Source organism: Monodon monoceros, unplaced genomic scaffold, assembly GCF_005190385.1.
Source record: "Monodon monoceros isolate NGI ecotype Baffin Bay Population unplaced genomic scaffold, NGI_Narwhal_1 Super_Scaffold_1, whole genome shotgun sequence".
In the NCBI taxonomy this organism is placed as follows: domain Eukaryota; kingdom Metazoa; phylum Chordata; class Mammalia; order Artiodactyla; family Monodontidae; genus Monodon; species Monodon monoceros.
Window position 1 is genome coordinate 60,746,956 of NW_021703765.1, and position 13,256 is coordinate 60,760,211.

General features: G+C 54.8%; 1 protein-coding gene across 7 annotated transcripts in view; it reads left to right on the top strand.

Moving 5' to 3' along the window:
- LOC114894921 (protein HIRA) overlaps positions 1–13,256 on the top strand; it is a 74,375-nt gene that overhangs the window by 12,402 nt on the left and 48,717 nt on the right. For 2 of the 7 annotated variants that reach the window (XM_029222106.1, XM_029222096.1), the window contains exons 2-6: positions 3,949–4,011; positions 5,239–5,349; positions 6,527–6,617; positions 7,830–7,924; positions 12,925–13,020. In XM_029222106.1, the coding sequence (XP_029077939.1) occupies positions 3,949–4,011; positions 5,239–5,349; positions 6,527–6,617; positions 7,830–7,924; positions 12,925–13,020 (456 nt within the window). Of the gene's footprint in view, positions 1–3,948; positions 4,012–5,238; positions 5,558–6,526; positions 6,618–7,829; positions 7,925–7,990; positions 8,191–8,967; positions 10,884–12,924; positions 13,021–13,256 lie in introns of those variants that run through there. The other 5 variants (XM_029222130.1, XM_029222124.1, XM_029222114.1 and 2 more) reach the window with 5 other exon arrangements.

Sequence of the window (13,256 nt, forward strand, 5' to 3'; positions counted from 1 at the left end):
TGCCAAGAGCCCTTTAGAAAAAGGAGGACATGTGAGCCACTGCTCTCCTTGGGGCTGGAAGGTCCACTGCCTTAGCGGGTGAAAAGCCAGCACCATGCCGGTGGCCTCCTGCAGGTCCACTTTTGTGTGTCCCTGGGGTGCATCACTGCAAGAGGAGACAGTTATGCCAGCCACGCCCCTCACCGGGGTGCATCCTGATCTCAGAAACAGACGTGAGACTTAGGCCTCAGAAGCATGTGACTCGGCACCTTAATCCGTCTTGCAAGGTGCTGGTCAGGGTGACTGTGGCCTCCCCATTTTGTAGATTAGGAAACTGCAGAGGAAGATGAAGTAACTTACTCGAGGCTGCGGAGCTGGTGAGCAGCAGGACTGAGGATCCAACCTGTGGGCGCTTACTGCCCAAGCCCAGGCCTGTTCCCACCCCCCATTTCTGCCATCCCACTGCCCTCCAGCTTAGCAATTCCCTCTCCGTCTGAACAGCTAATGCCCTCGCCCCAGAGTGGCAGTTGGGAAGGTCTGCACTCCTTGGTGGCACCCTGCCTATCTGTCTGGCTCCCTCCCCACTCTGCCCATGCTGCACTGCACAGTGGCAGGTCGGACCCATTCTTGATTCCATGCCACGTCCCCTCGGCTTGGGGGTCCCCTCACCCACTCTTTCACTGACTTCTCAACCTTGGGGACTTGGGGCAGTTGTGATTTCTGCAGGAAGACCCCAAGATGAGTTAGGTGGCTCCCCACCCGTGCAGACCTCTGTCACTGGACTTAGCTGTGAGGTTCATGTTTTCTACGTTTTGGCGCTCCCTGGGCAGGGCCAGGCTTCTGTATCTTTACTTTCTGTCTGCTTAGCCCAGTGTCAGCTCCTAGGATGGGCTGTGATTGGTACCTGTGCAGTGGAGCCCTTGGGCTCTGTGTGTTCTTGGGGGGTCAGGCTGGCCCGTGACTTGTAGGCAAGTGACTTTGATGCACTCCAGGAGGGAATACAGACTTCAGGAGCTAACCAGCACCCCGGGGGCCGGTGGATGCTCCTCACTGGTGGCCACTTAAGACTGATGCTGGCTGAGCTGGAACTTTCTTGGTTAAGATGATAAATGGTCAGCTTGGGTTGGCTTAAGCAGAACAGTGAATGAACTGGCATCTTGGGTTATCTCGTGTATAACAAACCACCCCCAAACTTGCTGGCTTAAAACAACAGCTTTATTATCGTTTGTGATGCTGCTCTTGGCAGGGCTCGGTGGGGCCAGCTCATCCCAGCTCCTCACGGGCTCTGCTGGGGCAGCTTGAGCAGCCCGGGGCTGGAACAGCTCACCAGGGGCCCCGGGGCCTGGCCTTGAGGCCCACTTCTCACTCCGTGTGGCCAGCTGGGGCCTCCTCTCAGCAGGATGGTCTCAGCGGGGTTGGACTTCTTACATGGCAGCAGGCTCTCTCCAGAGGGCAGATGTTGAATGAAGCTTCCTTACAAGCCCGCCACACATTCTGTTAGTTAAAGACTGGTCCAGGGCCAGCCCAAATTCAGGGGGCAGGGTGCACACAGGCTCAAAGAGCCGAGGAGTCCAGGGCGATGCTCGGAGCAGCAGGCCCGGTCCTGCACGCTCATGCTTACACTCTCGCCCACCTTCCCTCTGGCTCGCTAGCCCTCATTTCTCCCCTCTGGGCTTTGTGGGGATGGGTTCCCCCCAGGCAGGTAGTTTACTCCTTGGGCTTTGGGGCCAGATACCTGGCCTCTACCAGGCAGCTGTGTGGCCTTGGGCAACTTTCCAGACCTCTCTGCATGCCTCCGTTTCCCCCTTGTGGTGAAATGAGTGAGGGAAGGCCCTGGGCCATGCTGCCTGCTGGTTTGAGAAAAGCCCGGGAGCAGTGGGGGGCCGGGGAGCAGCGGGGCTGGCCCTGGAAAGGCAGCGCCCCTCGGACGGACCCCCGCGTGGCCCTGGCCCTGGAGGAAGGCACGGCCGGGTCGCAGCCCCTGCCCCTGGAGACACCTGCTCTTCTGAGTTTCACGAGGCCTTAGCGGTGCCAGCTGCTCCCTGTCCCCTGGCGTCCAGCAGGGCCCCACCAGGTCTTGGCGCTGGGTGGCTGGGCCCATGGCCCCGCTCGTCCTTTCTCTTTCTCACAGCGCAGGTGGCAGGAAACCACCTTCACAACGGCTTCCCTCCAGCCACTCAGCCTGTGGGGAAAGGGTGGCACGTTCCCAGCAGCGCATGTGGGACTCTGGTGTCATTGGTGGCAACCACTTGGCCCAGGAGGGCGCAGGCGTCCCCGCCTGCCTGAGTGTGGGCCCTTCAGGTCCTCTCCCCCGTGCTCTCTGCACCTGCCTTCCTGGGCCCCCCAGGGGATGGTTTCTGGGCTCTTTTCTTGAAGGTTAAGGGGGGACTGTTAGGGTCTGGCCTACAGAGGAAGAGCTCTGGCGGGCTGGCTGCTCTGCGCTGGAGAGAGTGCGGCTGTGTCGGGGCTCGTCCCACGTACCCTGGGAACAAGTGCTCACAGTGGCCTGGGACTGAGTTTCCTGTGTGCGGGGGATGGCTTTGAACACACTGCGTGTGCTCAAGACTGGTCGGCAGCTGCTGGGCTGAACTTGACCTGTCACTGTAGAGCTCTGGCTCAGGGACCGGGGCCTGTTGTAGAGGCTTTGCTGTTGGAGTGACTGCCCTGCTACTGGAGACGCAGTAGGGCGTTTGCATTTGGTGCCTCTGCTTGCTGATAGCCCTGCACCGCTGCTTCCCCCAGGACCACATAATGACCAATAGAGGGAGGGGGCACTTCCCTGGTCTTGTGGAAGCTCACTCTCAGCTTGACAGTGGGAGTGGGCCCTCCAGAAGAAGGTGGGGTGAGCTGGGTGCCGCCTGGGGCCACGCTGGCCTTTTGGTCCCAGCACTTGATCTTCCGTGCTCTCATGGGAGCCCTGGCAGGACTTTCAGCTCTCAAGCAGCCACCGCTGGCCCTGCCCAACCCGCACTTGCTGCCACGTGATTCCAGAGCTCGTGACCCTCATGCTAGTGTCCATGCCACCACCTCTTGGGTGACAGAGAGAGCATCCTCAACTAAGAGACCCCTTGGCAACAGCCCTTTGTATCAACGACCACTGATGTCCAGTTCGTTGTCAAGTGTCTTATTTGTCCCTGAGCAAATATTTCTGAGCCACCTTCCCAAGGCCCAGGCCAGAAGCTGAAGGAGGCCAGGGAGCTGGACAAACACCCACCGGGCACAGGCATAGTCTGCTGTGGCGCCTTTGCCAGCCAGGTCTGCCCAGCTGGCTATCCAGCTTCATGGGCCCCTGGTGGGGGACTGGGCCCGTGTTGTACCACAGCCCTTCCCCCGCAGGGACTGACTGTCTGATTGACCACACCGTGGGGCCATCCCTGGAGGCTCAGCTGGAGGAGACATTGAGAAGGCGACTCTCCATGGACGTCAATGCAGCAAGAACACACGGGGTGGGGGGGGGCTTTTGGAAGCAGGGTCACGACAAGGGAGGCGGTGCCTATGCTTTGCAGCCACTGGTCCTGCGCAGCTGTCAGATGGCCAGGCAGAAGAGCCAGGCTACCTGTGTCCCAGCTGCAGCCAAGTACAAATCCCTGGGATGGGGAGATGGCTGAGGTGCAGCCCCTGTGACTCAGGGCTCTTGTCCCCAGTAGCTCGTGGTCTTTCCAAACATGCACACCTGGCAGGTGGCGGGCTTTCATCCGGTGGACCTCAGTGTAAGTGCCGGGGTCTGCGGGCTCAGTCCCGCAGTGACAGGATGCTTTGTCCCACTTTCAGACTTTAAGCTATTCGATGTCCCTTGGAGAGTCTTTTAACTCACAGGTGATTTATTGGTAGCCTGTTTTTTTTTTCCCTAGGAGCAGTGATTAGGGACGTTACATGAAAAACCAATATTTTAAATGTTTGAGCTTGCTGCTATTTTCCAATGAATAAAAGCCAAGAGAGATGTTATGTGTTTTTTTTCTTTGTTCCCAGGCAAGCCAATTTTTTCAGTTGATATTCACCCTGACGGGACCAAGTTCGCAACTGGAGGACAAGGTATGTTCACAGGTAGTGGAGGGAGCACTCACAGCCCTGCGCCTCACCCCATGTCTCCTGATGCCCAGGAGCTGGGAGGAGGGAGAGGGCCTGCTGCTCATCAGCATGGATGTGCTAGGTCACATCTAAGCCCTTTGTGGCTCTGGCATACTCCCTGTAACTGCTTTGGCAGCAGATTCCTGCTGACTAGGTTCATATTACAATCAGTCTGCATCCCCACCTTACTGAGCACGGGGAGTGGCCGGTGGTCCTGTGGACAAAGCCCCAGCCCCAGAGGCAAGGTCTCTGGTAGCTTTTGCTCACCTTGAAAAAGAGAGGAGGTGGCTAAATTATGAAGTTAGTCATGTAGTCATGAAGCTTATTTTTCTGGGTTCAAAAGAATTCAACTGTGTCACTCAGGAGCTCTGGACTTAGCTGGGGGGCCGGAGTTTTGTCCTTGTCCACGAGAGGGGGCGCACCTTCCCGCCCGACTTGGCACAGTGAGGTCTTGGGAGCTGTTGAGGAAATATTTTTACCTACTGGCCAAGAGGCCATTTCAAGTGTGCTTTATGGTAATTCTGACATGTCCATTTCTAGGCACTTACTAGTTTTTGCCTTCTGTAACAGAAAGTTAGTGAGAGGTTGCCCTTTTTTAGTTATCAGTAATGGAAAACATTACTAAAATGCATAGATGTATATATTTTTAGCAGAGTACTACTTCTGCTTATGACCACAGGAACCTCAAATGCCCTCTTTTAGTTGACCTCCCATCTGTAGGTGATGGCAAAGGGCAGGTAAGATGGTAACGATCCTTTCCCTGTGTTGAGGGCACATTTCAGGCTTGGTTCTCAAAAGTGCCCAGTCAGCTGTGGGAACAGCAGTGGACCCCAAGCAGCACCTAGAGGGGAGGGGAGGTTGCGGGGGTGCCTGTGCACAGCCTCTTTGGGTTCCATATGAGGGGTCTGGGTTCTGGGTGGGCACAAGGACCTCCTAGGGGCCCCTGGTGGACCTGTGTTAGAGACCAGGCCAGAGTTCAGTGCAGACCCAGGCAGGCCTCAGCCTCCTACTGAGCCCACTGCCTCCAGTCCCCAGCGGCACTTGTTTTTGTTCACCTTCCCTGTGACACATAATAGTAACTCAGATCCCGCTGATCTATCAGCCCTGACTCCTGACAGCTAGGTGAGGGCGGGTCACAGGCTCCTATTGCCACTCCTGACACATTGAGTTGTTTCTGCTCCTTCGTTCCAGGACAGGATTCTGGGAAGGTTGTAATCTGGAATATGTCTCCAGTCCTCCAGGAGGATGACGAGAAGGATGAAAATGTCCCCAAGATGCTTTGCCAGATGGACAATCACTTAGGTATTACAGGGTGGCCCTTTGCAGGCTTTGCGTGTTGGCACAGTGCCCAAGGTTAGCACGTGTGTTTGTAATTAGAGAGATAAGGCCCGTGCGGCGGTAGCTCCCCTCGGCCTGCTGTCTGAAGGCACAGATGTTGGCTGCACACCTGGGTGAGTTATTCAGCAGAAGACTCGGCCTGCCCACAGAACCATCTTTGGACAGTCTGCAGGTACCTCTGGTGATTTCCTGCTCATGAGTCGTTACTGCCTGATTCCATGGGGCTTTGGGGCCAGCGACCTGGAAGCAGTAGGGTTCTGGGGAAGGGTGCACGAAAGACAGCTCACCAAATGTCTCAGATGGCCGCCGTGTCACTTGGGGCCCTTTGCCAGGCCCTTGTGGCCACTGGACAGTGTTGTAGTTTCCTTTCCTGCTGTAGTGCCTTAGTTTCCTGCCCTTGAGCATCAGGCTCTGGTTTCCAACCTAGCTGCCCACTGAGATGCTCCACTATCAGTTATGCCCCCTCCCTGTGTGCTATGTGTTCCTGCTCTCCTGACACGCCCCTTGGCGTCCTCCACCCCAGAACACAAGGTGCCCGCAGGCCACGTGTGGACCACATCTTGGATAATGTCCTTTCTGCTGTGGGGCTCCAGAGGCTCTTGACCCATCAAGGCCAACAGGGATTTCTCCTGGCCTTAGTTTATAAGTGCAGGACCAGTCTACCTGCAGTGTTGACAAGTTTGGAAAAAGAGCTGGTAGGTGGCTTGAAGTCAGAGTTTTATGCTCTACCAAGCTGCTCCCCTGAAAGTTCTGGGAAAGGCATCTTGGCCTTCTTAGTATATGCCCTCATTTTGAGAATTATCCCTACTCAGAAATACATCTCATCATTCGACAGCCCTGAGATTTAGCTACTTACCAGTTTTCATGGAAAGAAGCCTTCTCCTATTGACTGTTTGATTAAGCACTAATGCTTCTCAGATGACGTAGCGTTTCCCCTCCAGACTCTGCTCTGGTATTTGTTCTTACAGCACAAGTAGGTTGGTGCGTGAACTGAATTGTTCTTCCGGGGCTCTCACACAGTAGGTACCTTGAGTAGATCAGATAGATTAGATTTTGTAAACCCTCTGCATCTTGCCAAACTGCACAAAGCAAATGAGCATGGCGACTGGATTTTCATCACCCTATTTTTTTTTCTTCCCAGCATGTGTGAACTGTGTGCGGTGGTCAAACAGTGGGATGTATTTAGCTTCTGGGGGAGATGACAAACTGATTATGGTGTGGAAGCGGGCTACGTAAGCATCATTTTCTTTACTTCACATTTTATTTTTAGAAGCTTCTTTGCTGGTCTTTATCACAGTCGCTTTCCCCACCCTGGCACTGAGGTCTCCAGAGCTCTGACTCGATGAGTACCAGGAAGCACATGTAGGCGGGGGCAGCCGGGGCCTGACCAGGGCGGTGGGTGGCCACCTACCTGCCTGTGGACCTGCTCAGCACTCCTCACAGGGCTGCAGGGTTTCACCTGAAAAAGAAGGGCTCATCCCTTCCAGGGCTGACATTGATGGCTTCATTTGTTTTGTCCCTCAAGTGAAATTTCCTAACACACAAGGTGCTCTGATGGGATCTGGGGTGGGGGATCCAGAGCGTGCCCTCTTGCCATTCACCTCGTTCTCTGTCAGCTTTACCTGGGGCTCCCAGGAGCCCCACCTTCCCCGAAAGCCCCTGCCCTGCACCCACAATGAACTGACCATCTCCTGGAGTCTCCTAGGGTGGGTCCTGGGCCTTTGGGGCCAGCCAGGCTGGGGACCAGACCCCACCCTCCTGCTCAGCCAGAGTGTCCCCAAGGCTGTGGCTTGGCGAGCAGAGGCGCACTGTCTCCCTCAGCCCAGCCAGCTGCCTCCGTGAGCCCTTCCTGTAGGTTTGAAAGAATTCTACAGGAGCTAAGGGTGTTAACAGAGCCTCTGGGGATCCGAGGTGTTGATGCCATGTCTGCAGGGCTCCGTGATTGCTCAAGGCCCAGGAGTGAGCACCCCAGTTCCAGTGCTTTCCCTGCCCCAGTATTCAGGCAGAGGCGTTCAAGTCCTTACAGGAGGGCTTGAAAAATAGTGTTGCTTCTGCTGCTTTAGCCAACATAAATAACGTATTTAGTATACAGTTTGGAAAATTGAAGAGAAAAAATCATAATCCCACCATCTAAAGGAAGCCACAGTTAATATTTTTGTATTTTTCACGTGTGTCCTTCTGGTCCATTTTCCAGCATAGGTGATGTATGGTATCGTGTTGTATATGACATTCTGGGACCTGTTGCCTTCACTTAATTCTATCCCATGGACATTTTCCCAAGATTGGTGTAGGCCGTGTAGCGTTCCATCCGGTGAACAGATCATAATTTGCCCAGTCAGCCCCCATTGTTCACCCTTTTGGCACTCGCCAGCCGCTGTCTGTCTGCTTTGTCTCTGCGATGCCCGGAAGTCCCCGGGTGCCCTTCTGACTCCTCTCTCACACAGGTACATCGGCCCCAGCACCGTGTTCGGCTCCAGTGGCAAGCTTGCCAACGTGGAGCAGTGGCGATGTGTCTCCATCCTGCGGAGTCACTCAGGCGGTGAGTGGGCTGCCCATGGGGTGGGCGCCCCGGTGGTGGCCGAGAGCAGCAGCGGCACCTCCACGGCCCCTGTGGACTGTGGGTCCTTAGAGCAGCCCTGTGTCTGGGCCACCCCTCCCCTCCCCGCTGCCTGCCTCCAGCTGCGTCAGTGTCCCCACTCCTGCCCTCATGGGCTGTATGTTTATATCTTTAATGTAGAACTCCCCACGTTCCGCTGTTTATCCTGGGAACTGAGTCACTACCTCCATCAGTGGATCGCTAAGTCCGTAAGCGCACTTTCTTTATTCCACAGAAACCCGCACACGGGGGCCCACTGGAAAGCTTTTTACTTGACTTTGAGAGTGTTTGCAAAGTGCTTTAAATAGGCTTGGTATGGAAAGAAACTCATTTTTCAGATTTGGACTGAAGTTGACAGCACTTGGTCAGATGCCAGGGAATACCAGAGTCAGTGCAATTCAGTCTTCCTCAGAGGACCTGCGATCTAGCCGGGAATAGCTGGGAGGGTGTGCCAGGCAGGGGCCAGCAGAAGCCAGAAAGGCTTGGTGCCAGTGGTGAGCTGGCAGCATGTAACCCCGCTGGACGTGTACTGCACGGCAGCAAGCGGCACGGGGTGGGGCTGGCTAAGTGTGTGAGGGCAGGTCATGGAAGGTTTGCGCTCCTGCTAATGAGGGTGCCCTTTGTCGTGGAGGCCTGAGAGGGGGATCATCTGACAGCCCTGTGGAAAAGAAGGTGGTTTCAGGGGTTCAGATGAAAACTGCAAGGGCCCAAACTAGGCCTGTGATCATTGAGAGAGAGGAAGAGACTGACCTGGGGACTTTGAAGGGCTGAGCAAAGGGAGGCATGAGGGAGACCCCTAGCTGGGTGCCTGGGGAGCCAGCGGTATCCTCTGCTGAACCCATACGACCATGGGTTTATGGGGCCGGATGCCAGTTCAGTGCAGGATGTGCTGGGTTTGGGGGGGTAGGAGTGGGGGATGTCCCGAGCTGGTTGGAATTGAGCCTGCCACTCGGGGGCTGGGGGGGTGGAGATGGGGCAGGAGAGAATCAGCTATGGTCCATTGCAGTCTGTACTCAACACCCACTCTGCAGACGACACTTTAAAGGTGAACAGACCCACCTCTTAGAGACCACAGATTGAGTCCACATCTTTGAAAGCTGATAGTGTAACATTGTGTTATCTTTGATAACAGTAAAAATGTGTAACTTACCCTAACTTGCTGGCAGGTGCTCACAGTGGAGTCTAGTTGGGCTTCTCTGGAACTTGGACAAGGTATCCATGAGGTTATCCAAGTGGGGTGGGGCCTGAGTGACGACTTTCATGGGACCCCTAACCTGAGACTTGGACTGAGCCATAACCTCGCCCTCCCTCCTGGCCCACCACCCCAGGGCTCTCCTCGACCAGACAGGTAGGGGTGCCCACCTTCAGTGGGGATACCTGCCACTCCTTTTGCAGTGGTCCTGGTAGCACCATCAATTGCTAATAAAAATAGTTTTTTTTAATGGCCATAGAAAGCTGTTTTCCTACCATGATAGAGCCCTGTGTCTTTTAAACCACACGCACATGTTATAGTTCACAGTTGAGCCTTGTTCCCGTTGATACTGAGAAAAGACAAACATGGGTGTTATCACCGCATTTGTTATTTTGGAATTTCTGCAGTACAGTTAAGCAGAATCAGAAGAAGGTAGACAGGGAATTCCCTGGCGGTCCAGTGGTTAGGACTCGGCACTCTAACTGCCAGGGCCCAGGTTGAATCCCTGGTCAGGGAACAAGGATCCCACAAGCCATGTGGCGTGGCCAAAAAAAGAGAGAAAAGAAAAAGAAGTAGGTTGACAAACTGGAAAACAATAGAAAAATGAGATGATATGAGGAATAAAGCTTTTAGGACTTATAAAGCATTGAAAAGCACTTCAGACTAATAAAAATAAGTCATTGAATTGGCCTCATATAAGAAGATTTTTAATTATCTGTCTTTCACTAGTCATAGCCAATTGGAATATCTAATGATAGAAAGAGATAAGTGCAGTTTTACTCAGATTCCCAAGGAGGGTCTCACTGAGAAGGTGGCATCCAGGGGTTGAGCAGATGGCGATGAGGGGACAACCGTGTGGACCTGCAGAGAGCTATCCAGGTGGAGGGAGCAACTGGGGCAGCAGATGGAGTGTAGACGTGGGCTTAGGACCAGGGCGGGGGAGAGTGCAGAGGGGAGGGGGCCGGGAGGGGCTCTCGTCTGAGTGAGGCAGAGCAGTGTGGAGGCCTGGGCAGCAGTATGGAGCCCATATGGTGGGGGGCCGAGGCCGCACTGGGGAGACCAGTGATGTGATCTAGGTGAGAGCCTGTCGGGGGCTGTGGGTCGTCATGGTGGAAGTCAGGGCAGGTGGTCACACAGACTCCCTGGAGTGGGAAGTGAGGTGAGGCCCCAGAGGAGGTGTGACGGCTTCCCAGACTGTGGCCTGAGCAGCGGGAGGGATGCAGGTTCCTCACTTGAGGTGGGAGGGGGTGTGGAGGCGAGTGGACATTGTTGAGTCCGCAGTGCCTGGCAGCAGGGTGAGTGGACCTGCGGGCTGGCTGTTGGGGGGTGAGCCTGGAGCACAGGGGAGGAGCCTGGGGTGCGGCTGAGCCGGGGAGCCAGTGAAGGTGGTGGAGAGAACGTTTGAAGGAGGCAAGAGCAAGCAGTGTGCCCCACGTTGCCTCACGGTCGAGTGAGCACCGAGGATCGGCCGCTGGACTGGATGGCATGGAAGCCGCCGGTGGCCTTGGCAAGCGTGGCTCCTGTTGGTGAAGCCGGGTAAAGGCCTAATTGGCGGGCGCTCAGGAAAGACCAGGGGAGAGAGCTGGACGGAACCCAGCTGGTCTTGTCAGGCGCCTGCAAAGAAAGACAGCAGAAGAGCTGAGGGGAGGATGGACTCCAGGCCCGATGAGGAGACGGAAGGGCTATAGCAGCTGGAAGACCCATCGGAGAGTGAGCGGGGGACGTGGCGGCGGGGAGGGGGGCAGTAAGACCAGGGAGGGGTCGCAGTGCTCTGTCAGGGAGGGTCTCTGGGCATGACTGTGGGAACGATGGCTGAGGCCAGAAGCCAAGGTCATTGGAGTAGGTGGAGGACTTTAAGGGTGTTAGAAAAATCATCCTCTTGGAATCACCAAGAATGATGCTGGAGAGATGACGGGAATGACAGTGACCAGAAACTTACATCTTCAAGGACAGGGAGGGTCTCAGGTGTATGTAGAGCTGTGGCGAGAAGGAAAGGGCGTTGTATGGTCTGAAGACAGAAGCTCCAAAACTGGGGTTTGGGGAGGAAGTCATGTCACATGTGTGGATTTACTGCAGAACTCAGCAGTGACTCCAAAGGGTGTCTGGAAGGATGACTCAGGACGTGGGAGAATTCATTCAAACAAAGTTAACAACATTGAAGGAGGCTACAGTGCTCCTGACAGCTTGGTGTGCTGTGAAGGCGGCACCTATGACCGATAACAGAAGGCAAGATTCATTCCCCACACATGACGGGGTAACCAGCCATGAAGCAGTTCGTGGGTGAAAGGAAGGTAATGTAGAGCCTTAGCTAAAGACAGCATGATAAATTCCAGGTATTAAAGAAACGTTCTAAATAAAGCAAGAGAAAACGGAATTGAATATTTATTAGACCTCCAGCAGAGGGAATATTTTTTCAAAGTTAACAAGCAGTAAGAGAAATCATTTTTAAAAATACAACAAAGGAGAATAACTGACTTTACTACATAAACCTTCTACAGCATAGGAAGGTAAACTGATGGAATTTGCAGCTAAGGTCTGTATTGTCCATAGTCCATGGAAATTGCTAAGAAAACCGGTCTCCTTTCTGGAGTCCCAGGTGAGCATGTCTCTGCTCTAGGACTCAGGAAGCACAGGGGGGTCTGTGGTTTGCACGGCTGTCCCCCAATCCCACCCACACTCTGAGCCCCAGAAGAGGTTCCTGTGCCTCCTTTAGCAGACACTGCGTTCTCGTTAGACCCGCCAGCACAAATCACCTCCCAACAGATGGGGTAGGAACAGAGGAGTCCCTGAAGACAGCTTCAGACACACCAATGTGTACAGTCTTCATTTTGCGAATTAAAGTGGAACTTCAAACATAAAAATGTACTCAATAAGTTAGAAGGGAAAAAAATCATAATCCTCAAGCTAAAAAGGGACTTTTGAAAAGGACATTCTGCTAGTAGAAATGTGAAGAATCCAGACTCATGAAAATGCCCAGGTGCTCCGCCCAGGTTCCCACGGTGCGGCATCCGTCTCAAACAAATGCCCCGGGGTGTGCAGAATGATGTGGGCACGTGTGCTCATGGGCGTGAGGAACTGGAACCTGGTCCAAGTCCACTGCTGAGTTAGGTCTGTTCCGGGTCTCGAGTGCCCTCAGCCACGCAACGCGGAGCCGGACAGCGGGGCCCGGGCTCGTGCTCAGCACTGGCGCACACACGGGAGATCACGGTGCTGCCCGCGTGGGCGGTCTTGTCGAGCTGACTCTGAAGATTTAAATCATCCTGTGAGCAAAGGACTAGATGGCTCCTGACTGGCTGCTCTCTCTGTTTGTTCATCTCACCAGCCATCCCTCCGCACTCCCGGTGCCGCACCAGGCACTGAGGTTGGAGAAACCAGGGAGACCTTGGCTGTCACGCCGCGCTCTGATGAGGCCGGGTTAGGGTTGGAGAAGGCGGCTCAGCCGGCCCGAGGGCTGCAGACCCAGCCATGCAGTGGCACGAGTGCCACACTCTTGGCCAGGCCCTCAGTGCTTTGTCAGAAGGGAGTCGGGTGGGGCCATTAGATGCTTCAGATCTTAGGACTGATTGCAGAACCTTAGTGGGAAAGTTATTCAGGTTGGTTTGGAAAAGTCTAGTTATGATGGTCCCAGGTCAAGTCTCCTCAGGTGTGAGAACGCCGGGGGGCTGCTGACTGGCCAGCTGGCAGGGTGGAGCTGCGCCGTGTCCATATCCACCACCAGGTAAGAGACTCACCATTGGCCATTGTCTTCCAGATGTGATGGACGTAGCGTGGTCCCCCCATGACGCCTGGCTGGCCTCGTGCAGTGTGGACAACACCGTGGTCATCTGGAACGCAGTGAAGTTCCCAGGTCTGCACCTGTGCCCGGGCGGCCTTTCCATGGGGCTGCCCGGCGGTGTCTGGAACGGGTGGGCTGGGTCTCCTCGGCTGGTGGCAGCCAGCCTGTCTTGTCAGTAACTCAGGTCTTCTTTATCAATCACATTTAAGGTTTAAAGAGAAGGTTACATTAAAGAAAAATAATAGTAACCAAGTGCCAGCATGGGTGTCCCTGCTGCAGGCTGTGCGGATGGACCCCTGGCACTGGGA